Below are 13,936 nucleotides of genomic sequence, written 5' to 3' on the forward strand. Positions count from 1 at the left end.
ATTTTGCAACTAGTCAAGATGGAATGCTTTTATTTATGTGATATCAGACGATCGATCTCGAGTTTTAGCAAATGCGGATGAGAATCCTAAAAGATATTCATACATGCCATAGGCCTTCGATTGAACGAGCTGACAAAATCTTCATGGCGGACCATAGGAAACACCAACGTGGATATACAGCAATGGGAAAAGGAAGATCAAAAGCCTATTCGATAAGAGGATACGCGGTATTTATGAGCTTTCGAGCAACTTGACAAGGACGTTGAAAGTTTCGGGAGCATGGGTTGTCAGGTCCAGTCGCGGATCGCTGATTTTGAGAGCTAACCAATGACTCTGCAGATAGAGAAGAAAAATAAAACATTAGCAGTGATGAGGACAAATACATGATAGATTACCTACCAGTTCTTGCTGTAGATATTTCAACAAGGCTGCTGTGCGTGCAAAGCAATCAAGGTATATCCAGTCATTGACAATGAATCGTCGTTGGACATGCTGTGTTTCGAAGATGGTCAGCTTTTTTCCATTTCACATGCAAGGATGCCTTCCTTCATAAGACCTCACCTTGATATCCAAATTGGATGCCAACAGGATGATCGCTATCGCGTGAACAGAGGCTGCTTCCCAAAGATAAATGTTTTTACTCATGACCACCGTATTGTACACGAGGAAATCCTTTTTAAGCAAATCCTCTTTTCCAAACAAAATGGAAGTGGGATGAATATCCAGCATAAGTTTGCCGTTCATGAAGTGATGATTCGTTTCCGAATAGACAGCCAGTTTAGGATAAAGACCCGCCGTGATCGCTGCATTGACCACTGGAACTGACAAGGAATTGCTGTTGTAGATATCGGGGACTTTGCATAGGTTGATACTACGCTTCACGTCATAACTCCTCATCATGCTCCTGTCTTCGCTTCTAACAAAACCGATACTGGCCAGTAGTCCCAGATATTGTCGTTTCATATCCTCAACCATTTCCAGATTTCGCTCGCTTAGATAGTGCTTTCGGCAGAAATCTCGAATCTTTTTCTTCCAGTTGCTACTATCCTTGACTTTTTCGTACTCCTTTCTCCAGCTATCGTATGCTTTGTAGATTGTCCAAAAGTCCGAGTTGGCTAACCACGCAAAGGGATGAAATACAATTTAGCGTATGAACTTGGGTATCTTGTAAAAACAAAAAAATACAAAAAACTGGGGCTTACCGTAAGAGAATTTAGCCCGGGCTTCGTCGGCTTCTCGCTCTTGACCAAAAGGTCGCACAAAAGGGCTCTTGAAACTCAGGGCTGCTGCAATTGTCAGAATAGGATCCAGGCATCGGAAAATGGCACCAAACAGGATCATCTTTCCAATATGGACATCTACAGGCAAATCGGCCAGATGGATACCGAGTGGAGTCAATGATTCTAGACCATCCGAGGTTAGAGCTTGAACTTCGCATAATGTTTGGATGGCGCTGTCGATCATTTTTTTGGAAGGCGGATCCAAAGCTTCTGCAAGAACGCCATGAATCGAGCCAAGTTTGCAGATCTTGATGCGAAGACATAATTCCTCCAACGGTAATCTAAGGATTTCGGGTGTTTCATGATCCGCCATCTAAACAAACGATTTTTTTTTCAGCATGGGATGCATTCCAACTTGGCGTTTTAGGGGTTTACCTCTTCGTATTTTTGCTTCGTAAACATATGGAAGCATACACCTTCCTGCACACGTCCTGCACGACCACGCCGTTGGCGAGCATTGGCCTTGGCAATGTGCATTTGTCGAAGGCGAGTGATTTTCTTCTTTTCATCATAGCTAAACACAATGGCAACAGAAGCATTATTATTGCATCGTCATGGATTCAAGATCTCAAAGATAGCTTACCTTACCACTTTGGCCATACCGGTGTCAATGACCACCGTGACATCGCTGATGGTAATACCCGTTTCTGCGATGTTTGTTGATAACACAATTTTGCGCATGCCTTTGGGAGGAACGTCAAACGCTTTTTCTTGGTGTTCAGACGAAAGTGTTGAATGCAGCGCAATGACAATGAATTTCTTCTCGTCGCCAAATGCAGAATGGTTCGCCAGTGCATCGTACAGTCGTCGGATCTCTGGCATACCGGGCAGAAACACCAGGATAGCGCCTTCTTCTGGGATATCTTTGGGCTTTTCAATTTCTTTTCCCGCCGCATCAGAACGCGTAGAGCATACATATTCCAAAAGCTGCAAAATAAGATCATAATTGATCTTGTTCTCATCCATTCGATGGACCATCTTGCGCGTCTGTTTGCTATACATTGGCTCTGCACTCTCTTCCTCCTTATCATCCGCCGTGATCAGTTTCGACTGTGCGGTGTCTACATCGTACGGGTCGTCTCCGTCTGAATCATCTTCAAGCATTTCATAGTGCAACTGTTGTGATGATCCGTGCATGCCGCTCACATTGACCGTGCCTTTGGCTTTATACTGAAGGGCGCTTCGATTGGCGTAGTATGAATCGCGTTCGAAAACATATCCCGTACGTTCGATTACATCTTCAAGATATTGTACATGGACCGGGAACGTTCGTCCAGGGACTGATACCACAGGGCAGTCGCCGAAATAGGATGTAAATCGTTCAGCCTGCACTGTGGCACTCATAAGAATGATACGAAGATCGCTTCGCTTTTCACAAAGTCGACGTAATACCAGCAGCAAAAAGTCGCTTTCCACTGTACGTTCATGCACTTCATCAACCACCACGTGGGTGACACCTTCCAAATACCGGTCGCTTTCAAGTCGTCGTAACAAGATACCGGTGGTACAAAAGAGAAGTACGTTCTCTTCCGACACTCGGCTGTCCAACCGAATCTGATAGCCCACCATGGCTTCTCGACTACCGGCCATGCGAGGCGGATCTCCCATTTCGGTAGATACGCGTTGGGCAATGGACATGGCAGAAATTCGACGAGGTTGTGTACAGATGACGGAGCCCAATGCCTTGGATCCTTGCAACAGATCCTCGGCCAAAAATTGAGGAACTTGTGTACTTTTGCCGCAACCTGTTTCACCGGAAATGACAACTACTTGGTGGGTTTCCAATAACTGCAGTATATTGTCGCGATAATGCGTGATCGGTAAGTCTTTACGTTGGTTGTACATGTTCTTGTAAGCTTCCGTAGGTAATCGTTGCTTGAACTTTTCCTTGACTTGGCTAAAGATACGCTTCTTTCTTTCCAATTGTGATCTTGACATACGGGTGGATTTGACAATGGTAGAGGCTGGATCGTCTTCTTCTGCCTTTCGTTCGGAACGGATATGTGCCGACTGATTGGCACTTTGTTTAGCAAGCTGAATGGCAAATTTGACGATCGCCTTGTTGGACTCTATACGGGCAGATTTCTCACGTTCTTCGTCTCTGACTTTCCACTGTCGCCAAATGTCTTTGTATGGTTCAGGTAATACTTGGTACACCAGAGACTGTGGATCGGCGTCGTACAGAGCTTGCATGGAAACGTATTGCTTTGCCTCGTTCGCCGAGGCCAAGGCGATATCGGCGGGCAACTCGATGGTTTTCTTGGTATCATGCTGATCAGTCAAACGAAGCGAAGCGCGGAAAATGGCAGTGCTAGGAGAATCCGCAGAAAACGACAGTCTCCTGTACTGTTTCTTTCGACAATAGTCTTCCAATAAATCTTTGGGATACTTCCCCATCCAATTTCGCACAGTAAGGTCAATCACTGTGTAGGATACCGTCGTCGATTTAGGGGACTCTGTTTGCTCCAGCATCGATAATCCGCCAAAAATATCTCCAAGATCATCGTCGTCTGAATTCTCGGTGAGCGGATCAACGGCTTGCTTACTTGCAATTTCCCGTGGCTGCGGTTCTGACTCTGAGCGTGACGCCCGTCGTTCTTTTTCTTCTTTGGCTTTCTCGACAGCCTTTCGCTTCATATCCAGAAAAATATTGTGCGCTTCACTTTTGTCATACTCGAAATCGTTCTCCAAACTCGACATTCGTTCTCTCAGCTTTTTCATTTTTGCTTGAATTATTTGCATTTCTTCAGGCGTCAGATCGTGAGCGGTCTGTTGCTTTGCTTTCTTCCCTTTCTTTTTTGACGGTAACTGGTCTTCCAATACCGTCAACTCCATTGCAAGTTTCGCATGCTGCTCGTTAATGTTTTCTTCTTCTTCGTCATCGTCATACTAAGATCAGAGAATGAATATCTAGCTGATGAAATAATGAGGTTATCGGCTGCATTATTTTACCAGGTATTGCTGCGCCGCTTGTAGAGTCCGTTGTTTCATACTATCCACATCCTCTTTCGTTTCCTGTTTCTCCTTTCGCGATTGAATCGGAAGGTCCTCCATTGACGTTACTTTTGATTCAGTTTCTGTAGTGGGTTCCCCGGATTCGATTTTCTAAGCAGATAATTGGTTACAGTTATTATAGCTTCACTCGATTCATTCAATCCACGTACTGCCGTGTCATCGTGGACCACCATATTGACGCTTAATTCTGCGAGGGACGCGTTAGTTTTTCCCATTAAGAACTAACCAGTTGTTCTCTTACTCTGATCACTGTAATATTTATCGAAATAGCCGATCGGTAGCCGTTCATAAGGCACATGGACGCAGAGCTATAACACGCGTTAAAGTGAAGATCGTTACCAAATAGTTTGATGATATTTACCCAATCAAGGTTAGCCTCAATGGTGAGCGCTTTTGTCGCTTCAAGCGATTGTTCGATGTCCTGGACAGCAAATCCAAGTTTGGCAAGTCCGCGATAAATGACATGAATCTGAGCAATCACTGGATCGATATCTTGAAGTGCGTTTTCTTTCGTCTGGGATTCTACAAGAGAACGTAAGTATACTACTTTAGATAATTTTGGGCCTCAGACGGAGAATACCCTGTGATCGCACGCCTTGCTGTTGGAGGACAGTCCATAACTCGTACTGTAGTTCTGGTGAGAGATCAAACTTTTTCAACTCGCTCAACGTTTTTTGACTCCCGACTCGCTGCAAATTGTTCAAAAGCATTTCTACTTTATGTTCATTGGCATTTCCAAGACGTTCAGCTAACATGCTGACTCGGTCGGTGGCATTGTTAACGATCGGATCTTCAATGACGGGCGGCGGCACGACAGTCTGAGGAGGTGGCGAAGGCTCTTCCGATTCAGGCTTGGATGTCGTGGGTTCCTTTTTCGAAGGCATAGATACAGTTGCGTAACCGCGAGCTGATGCCACTTTTTTACTTTTCTTCTTGGCCATGATTGCTCAAAATTGGTTGAGTTGTTAGCTTCGTTTTTCCTATACTCGATCCTTTGCGACAATTGACACTATCCCATTTGTGACTTACAAAAACGCCATCTCCGCCAAAATGCACTTCGCCGTTTTGCATAGTTTTCTCATGTTGCACACCCAATTGGCAGAGGTGAACATGGCGAATCCTGGTGAAATAACGGTCTAGGTTTGCCCGTCGTCTTGGATGCATGGATACTCATGTCGTAGCACTCACACTGCAGGTATGGCTTGCGGTGGAGGATTCACTGTCTGTGTGATGCATTAGTGCGCTCAGATGCTCTAGTCGTTTTTGGTGATTTCCTAACATGGTAAAGTCCATTCACGGATCCGCGCTTTGGCATTCATTGCGCTATCCTGGTATATTTATACGTTTATGCAGGTCGGGGTAAATTGTAAATAACCACGTTGGGCCAAGTTGGTGAGCGATCCATAATTACCTTATCCCCGATAGGATCACCCAGATCTGTTCGACACAATTCTCGTCAAATTTCTCAAACACCCCAGCTACGGTTATTTCTACGCATCTTTGACCCGGGTGAAACAAGACGCAACGACCCTCGAGAAGCTTTTGCTCAACTGGAGCTAAGAGAGTCAATGGATGGAATTTCCTGTCTCAGGACCTTGGCCTTCTGCTGGCGGGATCCTCTGCTGTTCGCCACACCCTGAGACATCGGTCTGTCAGGGTCTTGGGATGCCAAGCGCTTGGCGCGTGTTTGCTTCAATGTTCATTTGTAACTGAGTTGCCAGTTTTGATAGATATATTTATTCAATATTGTTTATATGGATTTACTAGTAGATTATGAATAGAAACCAAGGCATGAGTCATCATGTGAGGCAAACTTTTGGAAATAAATAATCAACTTACCCCTAGGGCATCTAGGTGTGGGAACAGCGATAACTGATCCGGATGATATCATGAATGTTATGGAATCTTGCTACTCGAGGCTTCCGCTTCGGCTCGCTTCCTCTTGAAAAGTGTCGGCCTTTCGTTATTCTCTCGATGACCGAACAGGATCTTGCGGAAATTAAGGACCGCAGCCAAGTCTCGATTCCATAATTTATAGCCATGATCATGTTTACATTTTTGATTTGTGCATCTAAGAATAAACGTGAGCAAGCACATTCAATATCAAATCCATTTTCATCCATCGGTTACCTTAACAGACCATGGCATAATACTTCTGGCTGCTTCGTTCGTCGGTATGGCCGGGGATTGGGCACCTTCTTGAATTTTTCCAACGGATCACCGCAGTCAGGACAGCACGAGGACGTTTTGAATTCATCGAGCAAGTACACCTCGAAACCTTGTTTTTTGAGCATCCGTCGCATGCCTACACCTCTGATCGGCTCATGGAACTTGACATTTGATGCCGACCAATTTTCCATGATTAAAGCCTGGTCCCATCCAAAGCACAAATTTATGGTTCTCGCCAATCGAGAATCTGCTTGGCATTGATTGAAATAGGCTGAGAGGCGCAGTTTTCGGAAAAGAGGGTATTCTGATAAGTTTGACGTCGTGTTCGCATAGAAATTCGATAATACCCGAGATACGCTTGCGGTTTCCCGTAGATTGTGGCAATACGTCTCGAGGTCATTGACTGAAATGGGATGCTGTGATAGTTTTTCCTGAGCAGTCTTGACATTTGGGAATTGGCTGAGTAATGTTTCTCTGATCCTTCTGTACTTGTTTCGTCTTCAATTCATTCGCCTTCTGACAGGAGGTGTAACGATAGCGAATCCTACCAAGAGTACTCGTGCATGCAGAAAAGCAAATCTCTTCGTCCTGGGTCGACCAACACACAGCGGCCCTCCAGGCATTTTTGCTCAATTGGAGCAAGCGAGTCAACGTACGGTACATCTTCATCCTGAACCTTCGCCTTTCGTTGCCGGCCTCCTTTGCGACTTGGCACATTTTGCTTGATAACACTCACCGCTACGCCATCAGTCTGCAGTGTTCCATAAAATGACAATCCTTCGCCCTTCGTTTGCTTGAAAGGTCTGCTGTCGAGATCCACGACCCCGCTCCACAGATCAAGGTTGCTTAGCCCTTTAACGCTTCTTTGGTTCAGGTTGAGAATTTGCGTATATAGGATCTGGGTGTCAATCAGCATGTACCGCGGCGACCAGGCAGTACGAATCGGGAAGCAGGTGAAGGAGCGCCAACCTCGTCGAGAAAATAAGCAAGATAACCGATAGAATGCAAGAAAATGGCTTTCAGGGGAAGCTTTGACATCATAATAAATACTATCTTTCGCGAATTGATATGTCGATGCGTAGGAATTGAAAAATGGTTGCAAAAAATCATTGTGTGGTAGAAATGGAGAAACAATGTGCGAATTTTTGCTTGCGATATCAAGCTTGAACTACTTAGCGGGCTCGTAGATTTCTGTTGTGAGTCTTGCTGATATTTCACGTTGAGATAAGCCCTCGTTTTGCAATTGTGTTTTAAGGTTGTTTCGCCGGTTTTTGATGTCAAGAAGCAGATTAACCAGGCGCCGCAAATGTTGTCCAAAGCGATACTTGACATTGTTCATATATGCGGTATATATCTGCTTTGCTTGATATAGCGCAATTTGCTGGGCGTTTGCGAGAGTTGGTGGCGTAAACGACGTGTGTCGACAAAAAGATTCGACGTACGGTTCGATCAGTTCGCGGTATGTTCGAGTTGCCGCTCTGACCGTGCTGCTTCTCGTGCGTCTGTTTATGAGCGAGAGGAAGGCTTCAACAAAAAAGCCTTCTTGGACATAAGCATGAAGCTCGAACCCATCGTTTTTTGACAACTCTGACAGGAAAATGTATTTCGCGAATAAAAAAGTGTGTTTGGTGAGGTTATGGACGGGAGCTACGAGCTCACGCAACGGTTGGATGAACTCTTCGCGCCACCCAATGGCCTTGATGGAGGTTTTGATAACAGAAACTTGTTTGGAAGAAATGATGAGTACAGTTTTTAGGAAATGAGGAGATAAAGAGAAAGAGGAAGATTTACCAGAAAAAAAAACAGCGTTCTCATGCTTTATATCTATTCTGTGACTCGCAGTTTTTGGACGGTCTGTGCTGCGGCAGCCTAGGCTGCTCACGCCAATGGAGCTTCAAGCGATAAGCCTCTAGACGTTGAAGCAAACCAACATGCTGGATTTAATGAGTTAATGGGGTATCCTAGTATCTGGAAAGGACACTCGTTTGGTTCCAGACGTTGATTTTTTCTTTCAAAGGTGCTTTTGGGCTGTTATGACGGTTGGCGTTGCTGACTTCGAAATTGCCATAATGCATGGTAAATCCTCCACCCAAGACTGATAACAAAGTCCACTTTATCAATGCATACAAAACATGTGAGCCAGCTAGTGCTGATAAATTTTATTTTGATGATAAATAAAGTGCCATATTCGTGCTTGTGATACACATGCTCAAACTCGGTGCCCAAGCTTGTGTCTGTAGGATTACGTTCGATCTTATGTCAGATCATATTCCAGCTATGCTTCAGGCACCATGGACTTGCAAACAGGTTTTTAACATGTAAAAAGTGGATCTCCAAATTGAATTGATCTGCGTGCTCTGATAATGAGGAGCGACAATAGACACAGTCAAACCTTGTACATTTGTCTAAAAGACCATCGTCGTCCATATTACATCGAGTTTTGATAATAGAAATGTCACCCGGCAAATAACACGGTTCTTCCGTTTTCATTTGGATTCGGATTATCTTGTGTTCCACAACTGGTGCAAAGATGTGTAAATTCCACTTGATCGTAGTCCACAGTCTCCTTCTCTTTTTACCCAGAGGCATGATTGAAAGATATAAAAAAAGACACAAAAAGAATAAAAGGTTCTGATAGGTTAGTGTAGATCATCTGGAGAGCATACGATTTACAAATAAGGTTTATTTTTACACAGTTGTGCCCAATCAAATGTATTGTTTTTGCTTTTTAGCTAATCAGAAACCGTGCACATGATTTAACGTGCATAACTCCCAAAGATTTTAATATACAGTTTATTTATATACATCTTTTACAAATTTCAGAATATGTGAATGCCAGCTCACAAAATTTTAACTTGGGATATCAGAAATCAAAATTATGAATGCCAGAAGGAAAGAAGGAGGAAGAAAAAAGAACATGGTAAAGGGGAAGAAAATGAAACAAAACATTTGATTAAAATGGTTGGAAGCAAGTGTAGGTATAAAAATGGTTTGGTGAGAATGAGAGAAGAGGCATCCCAACTTATTCATGACCACCCTGGAAGTCTCTGATAAGGTTTTGGACGGCATCCTTGGTACCAAAGACGCAACCAATGATACCCAGGAAGATGGTAAGAGCACAGAAGCCCAATTCATAGAAGGGCTTGTTGCGAACACCGGTAAGCTTGAGGTAACAGATGATGGGAAGCAAGAAAACGAGACCACAGTTGGCAAGGGCACCAATGAGACCCATGAAATCGTCGAAGTAAGGAATGAAAATAGCCAAGATGGCCAAAATAACCATGGTGCACGTACGGATGATGGCACGTGCGAGCCAAGCTCCGAAACGACCGATACGTTCTTCGTCGGCACGAATGAATTTTTCGAATTCAAGGGAGAACGAAGTCGAGTAAATGGGAATGGCAAAGATAACGTGAATCGTCATGACGATCATGGACAAAGTCTTGCCGGCACCGTCGGGAAGCGAGTTGTAGATGGGAGACTTGGTGGCACCACCATAAGACCAGTAGCCAGGAATGGCGGTAAGGAAATAGAGACATGTACACGTGCTAAGACCGGCAACGATGGCCCATTTCCACTGGTGAGGCTTCTTTAAGGCGTGTTCGACGTGAGGATAGGTATTGTTACCACCGAAGGAGAAGGCAATTGTAGCTAAAGAAGAAGGGAAACCAGTCCAGATGACACCAGTGGTGGCATATTCAGGCTTGGGGTTACTGTTGTGGTCCATGGGTGCCTGAATGAGAACGACAAACACGGCCATCATGGTACAGATGGCACCAACCGCAGCAATGCTGGTAACTTCCTTCAACGTCTTCATCGTCAACGAAGGAATCAACAAAAATGCAGCCCAGATAATGGTCCATTTGGTGGGATCGAGCGCGCCGGCCTAAAAATTTCATCGAAAATAATAGGTTAGGTTTGACCGAAATTTTCCATATATGTTATGTCGGGGGGTACGAATTTTTTTTCTTTTTGTGAGACTTACAGTGTTCTGCAAAAGCGCATGCATATTGCCTGCGGCAAGCACGAGATACAAAGCGGGACAACCAAAAAGATTGAGGAAATGGAGAGCAGAAGCGATAATGTAGCCCACCCAGCCAAATGCCGCGGTACCGATGGCTTTGTAGTCATGGAGACGTTCACCGGGTTTGCAGTAAAGACAGCGGATCAACACGATACCACTGTATACAGCCATGGCGTAAGCGAGGATTAAAATAAGGATACCAAGCCAACCACCATCGGCGAAAGCCTTGGGAAGACCGAGAGTACCGGTACCGGCAACGACACATACAACGTTGAAGTAAGCCGTGAAAAAGCTACCGTTGCCGTGACCGAATTCATTGACAACGCTGGAAGCGCGGTCATCTTCGACATAGTTATTGATCGAAGCCTCTTCCACTGCGAACTTTTCGGATTTTGACGTCGAAATATCTTCTCTAGACATATTAATGATGATAGATCAACAGAAACAAGCAAACAAAAGAAAAAAATATAGCAGTAAACAGTAAAGAGTAAAAAGTTAAAAAGAAAAAATGGTTTCAAAAGAGAAGGGAAGAGGTCTGATAAATAAACAAAAAGTGTGGCGAAATTCGTAAAAGAAAAATTGTTCTTTATATAGATAAATGGAAATTGCGGCAAAGCAGAAAAAAAAAAAGAGGTCGTGATAAGGTTCTTCGATGCGGTAGTACAAATCTCCGTCGTAAGGTCCGATCAAATGAACGCACGTCAATGGTCCACGGTAAAAAGATTGGTTCTGCTTTACTAAATACCGACGCAACTCCAACAATGGTGAGCCTATGACCAGCAATCTGTAGAATTTCCTTTTACATCCACTTCGTCACTTCAAATGGTAACAGGTTTGAAACAACCTGGTAAAAACGATGGACAGATAAAACCTGGTTCCATAATCTAGCCAATCATCTTCGATTATTAAGGGATTGGTCAAAACTTTCCTTTTTTTCACACGGGCCCTTGGAAAAAGGTTTTCGATACAGTCATACAAAGGAAAAGAAACGAAAGAATAAGATTGACTTCTTTTGTACCGAGATTTAACGATGGGTTACTGCGACCTTGTGGTACGAAAATGAATTCCACCCGGCACCTTCTCACTAACTTCCCACCTTAATTATCTCAGCCTTTATGGACCGCTTGAGATAGGATATTCACACGCTGGCTTTCAATCGATTGGTTACACGTTAAGCCGGAAGTCTCAGTTCTTGCAAATCAAAATCATCGGACGAAAAATCCCGCCACGTTGATAGGGAAGTGGCTATTGCCTTTTTTGGTATTTATCGTTCAAGCCATGAAGAGGAGCTTGAACATTTTATGCTGTTTGCCCGAGGAAGATAACGAAGCTATTCTTATCCAACGCTATGCAAGTCAGTTTTGGAAAACGATGCATGCTTGTTCACTGCTTTGAATAATGTCAATTTTATCAAACGTCATTGTATTACTATGAGTTGCATTGACGTATCGAACGGCAACAAGCTTTTTTGGGGATTTTTTGGGTTCGTCAAGGTTGCACTTCCGGGAAACGACTGTTTCAGGAACTTTTTGAATCATCCGATCTGCACCGATTTCCATATGATCACTAGCGTAACGTTGATCCCAATCCTTCCCTTTCTCCACAAATATCGTCATTATTAACGTAGACCCGCGGTGAAAAAAAGAAACTCAATGATTGCCGAATAGAATAATGGAATAATCAGACACAAAGCACATACCAGCACACTAGTTGTCGATCTGTCTATTGATTGCTGGTTTACCAGGGAGTTCCATTCCTGGTGGTATTTCCGTCTCCAAATTTGGTGGACTGCAGCTCTCCACCAGAAAAGGTGCGTCTGATAGAAAAATGGGAAAATTTCTATTGACGGCAGGTTTTCTCTTTGAATCATGTATGCATCTATGCATGGAACAATGGCAAAAGCTTGATACTCGATATTCCGAGGAACTTAGTGGAGTAAGGAAGATAGTTGCCCCGGATTTAAAATGTGCGCATACCTCAAAAGGTAATTTACAGTAAGCAAATGGTCATCTGACACTAGGGTGCCCACGCCCACCTTTATCCCGCTGCAAATGGTTTTGTATGTCATTACTGACCAAGAACCTTTTGCTCAGTACGTCTGTATCAACATTTTTCACTTTGCAGACCTAGGCTATAAAAGCCTTTGCAGAGTTAAACGTCTTGTTTATTATTTTTTTGTGAAGCATCAACAACCACCACCGCTCTTTAAAAAAAAGTCAAATGTGTAAAAAAGGGGAGAGGAACTTGCCCATCCCGATCTGGTATAGGATCCTTTCTACAACTGTATAAAACTGTTATCCTGAAACGAAGGTTCTGCCTTTTCTAAGCGTGTTCCGGAAAATTTTGTCCAACATGATACAATGCATGCTAACCAATTTGGAACAAAGCACAATGTTTTTTTCAGCTGCTTGATATGATACAGGATTGGCATGCCAACATCGTCGACTTCCGTGGCTGAATCAACGCAAGGTTTTATCTAGACAATTGCAACTCATCAGCAATACCTAAAATGCGGCGTCTAAAGAACTCATTTCTAGCTTGCCCGGGGCCGTGTGAAAAAAAAAAAAAAAATGACGACGACCGTAAGAAAGAGGCAAATATATAACCGTATTGTGTGTCCGCTTCATTACCTGGATAAGGCTAGATTTTCGATCTGAAGATTGAGAAATGTATGAGTGCTGCAGCTGCGGGCGAAACAGTTGGACATTCGCATTCAAACTGCACAGCAGGGGTGCGTGGTTAAGCGATATGATATGATATTTCTTCATTGACAGCAATTTTCGAGAGATATAAAAAGCTAAAATGTTGGGTCGTAAGGGTATCATGACTGAAGGCATAAACTGAACCCTTTCAACGTGATTAACGCTGACCCCTCAATTACTGTCAATGAAGTGCACGAAACTTTTGTTGTTACGCAGAACTGTTTGTAGTTGTGTAGCCTGGGACGCGATATGCTGCAGATGGTTGAAGCTGATAGTTAGTCGTCAGCTGCAGAAAAAGAATAAAAATAGTAATTATTGTAATATGAGAAACTACAATCGGCTACCTTATTTCTAGCTTGCAAAGGTAAATGTGTGCAATCTTCTATGCCAACCTCAATGATTTGGTGAGCGATCGATGCAAACCGAATGTAGCCAGATACCCAGTGCAACTCGAAACTTCAACAAATGAATCACAGACGATGGCAAGTGCACAAATGTCTGTGTCGTCGGTTTGGGAATAGTACTGCTGCAATTTTTCCGTTTATTGTACCTTCTCTGCTGCCTGTAAGAAGTTCCACGGGTTGACTCTTGTCCGCAAAGATCTTCGATGCACAAGAATGAGAGAAATACACGATGAGGCTGGATGTTTTTCCTTTGTCAACAAATATATGGTTGCGCCGTTCTTGAGCCCTTTGATACCAAAGGGAGATAAATACCAGGTACTCAATCGAGATGTCGTAGCACTT

General features: G+C 43.7%; 7 protein-coding genes across 7 annotated transcripts; all 7 read right to left on the reverse strand.

Annotated features, from left to right (window-relative positions):
• Positions 1-5: 5 nt before the first annotated feature.
• On the reverse strand, positions 6-5,717 carry BYT42DRAFT_228771 (P-loop containing nucleoside triphosphate hydrolase protein). The gene is made up of 12 exons (XM_051562610.1): positions 5,707-5,717; positions 4,876-5,623; positions 4,657-4,817; positions 4,537-4,603; positions 4,445-4,482; positions 4,233-4,385; positions 1,864-4,169; positions 1,656-1,794; positions 1,203-1,593; positions 562-1,115; positions 400-492; positions 6-333 (listed from the first exon to the last, which is right to left on the reverse strand). Exons 2-12 carry the CDS (start codon positions 5,234-5,236, stop codon positions 232-234), a joined length of 4,365 nt encoding a protein of 1,454 aa, XP_051426074.1. The 5' UTR covers positions 5,237-5,623; positions 5,707-5,717; the 3' UTR covers positions 6-231.
• Positions 5,718-6,191: 474 nt separating this feature from the next.
• Positions 6,192-6,655, reverse strand: BYT42DRAFT_611336 (uncharacterized protein; the record flags this gene model as incomplete). Its single annotated transcript, XM_051571491.1, has 2 exons — positions 6,192-6,366; positions 6,426-6,655. The coding sequence occupies 2 exons, from the start codon at positions 6,653-6,655 to the stop codon at positions 6,192-6,194; spliced, it is 405 nt and encodes a 134-aa protein (XP_051426075.1).
• Positions 6,656-6,808: 153 nt separating this feature from the next.
• On the reverse strand, positions 6,809-7,487 carry BYT42DRAFT_559524 (uncharacterized protein; the record flags this gene model as incomplete). Its single annotated transcript, XM_051567129.1, has 2 exons — positions 7,016-7,487; positions 6,809-6,961 (listed from the first exon to the last, which is right to left on the reverse strand). Coding segments are annotated over exons 1-2 (417 nt in total), but the record flags the coding sequence as incomplete, so codon positions are not given.
• Positions 7,488-7,632: 145 nt separating this feature from the next.
• Positions 7,633-7,851, reverse strand: BYT42DRAFT_491820 (uncharacterized protein; the record flags this gene model as incomplete). The annotated part of the gene is made up of 1 exon (XM_051564103.1): positions 7,633-7,851. A coding segment is annotated over one exon (219 nt), but the record flags the coding sequence as incomplete, so codon positions are not given.
• On the reverse strand, positions 7,843-8,208 carry BYT42DRAFT_486111 (uncharacterized protein; the record flags this gene model as incomplete). The annotated part of the gene is made up of 1 exon (XM_051563752.1): positions 7,843-8,208. A coding segment is annotated over one exon (366 nt), but the record flags the coding sequence as incomplete, so codon positions are not given.
• A 390-nt stretch (positions 8,209-8,598) lies between these two features.
• BYT42DRAFT_559532 (uncharacterized protein) lies at positions 8,599-9,082 on the reverse strand (the record flags this gene model as incomplete). Its single annotated transcript, XM_051567130.1, has 1 exon — positions 8,599-9,082. A coding segment is annotated over exon 1 (325 nt), but the record flags the coding sequence as incomplete, so codon positions are not given.
• A 73-nt stretch (positions 9,083-9,155) lies between these two features.
• Positions 9,156-12,104, reverse strand: BYT42DRAFT_597325 (transmembrane amino acid transporter protein-domain-containing protein; the record flags this gene model as incomplete). The annotated part of the gene is made up of 3 exons (XM_051570946.1): positions 9,156-10,350; positions 10,450-10,829; positions 11,918-12,104. 3 exons carry the CDS (start codon positions 12,102-12,104, stop codon positions 9,487-9,489), a joined length of 1,431 nt encoding a protein of 476 aa, XP_051426080.1. The 3' UTR covers positions 9,156-9,486.
• Between the last annotated feature and the right edge of the window lie 1,832 nt (positions 12,105-13,936).

This window comes from Radiomyces spectabilis (assembly GCF_025331425.1).
Source record: "Radiomyces spectabilis strain NRRL 2753 chromosome Unknown BYT42scaffold_3, whole genome shotgun sequence".
Classification (NCBI taxonomy): domain Eukaryota; kingdom Fungi; phylum Mucoromycota; class Mucoromycetes; order Mucorales; family Radiomycetaceae; genus Radiomyces; species Radiomyces spectabilis.

Coding starts and splice junctions, on each gene's coding strand:
- BYT42DRAFT_228771 (XM_051562610.1), bottom strand. CDS start 5,236: ATGGCCAAGAAGAAAAGTAAAAAAGTGGCATCAGCTCGCGGTTACGCA. Junction 4,386..4,444: donor TGGTCCACGATGACACGGCA/GTACGTGGATTG, acceptor TTATCTGCTTAG/AAAATCGAATCCGGGGAACC. Junction 1,594..1,655: donor CGAAGCAAAAATACGAAGAG/GTAAACCCCTAA, acceptor TCGTTTGTTTAG/ATGGCGGATCATGAAACACC.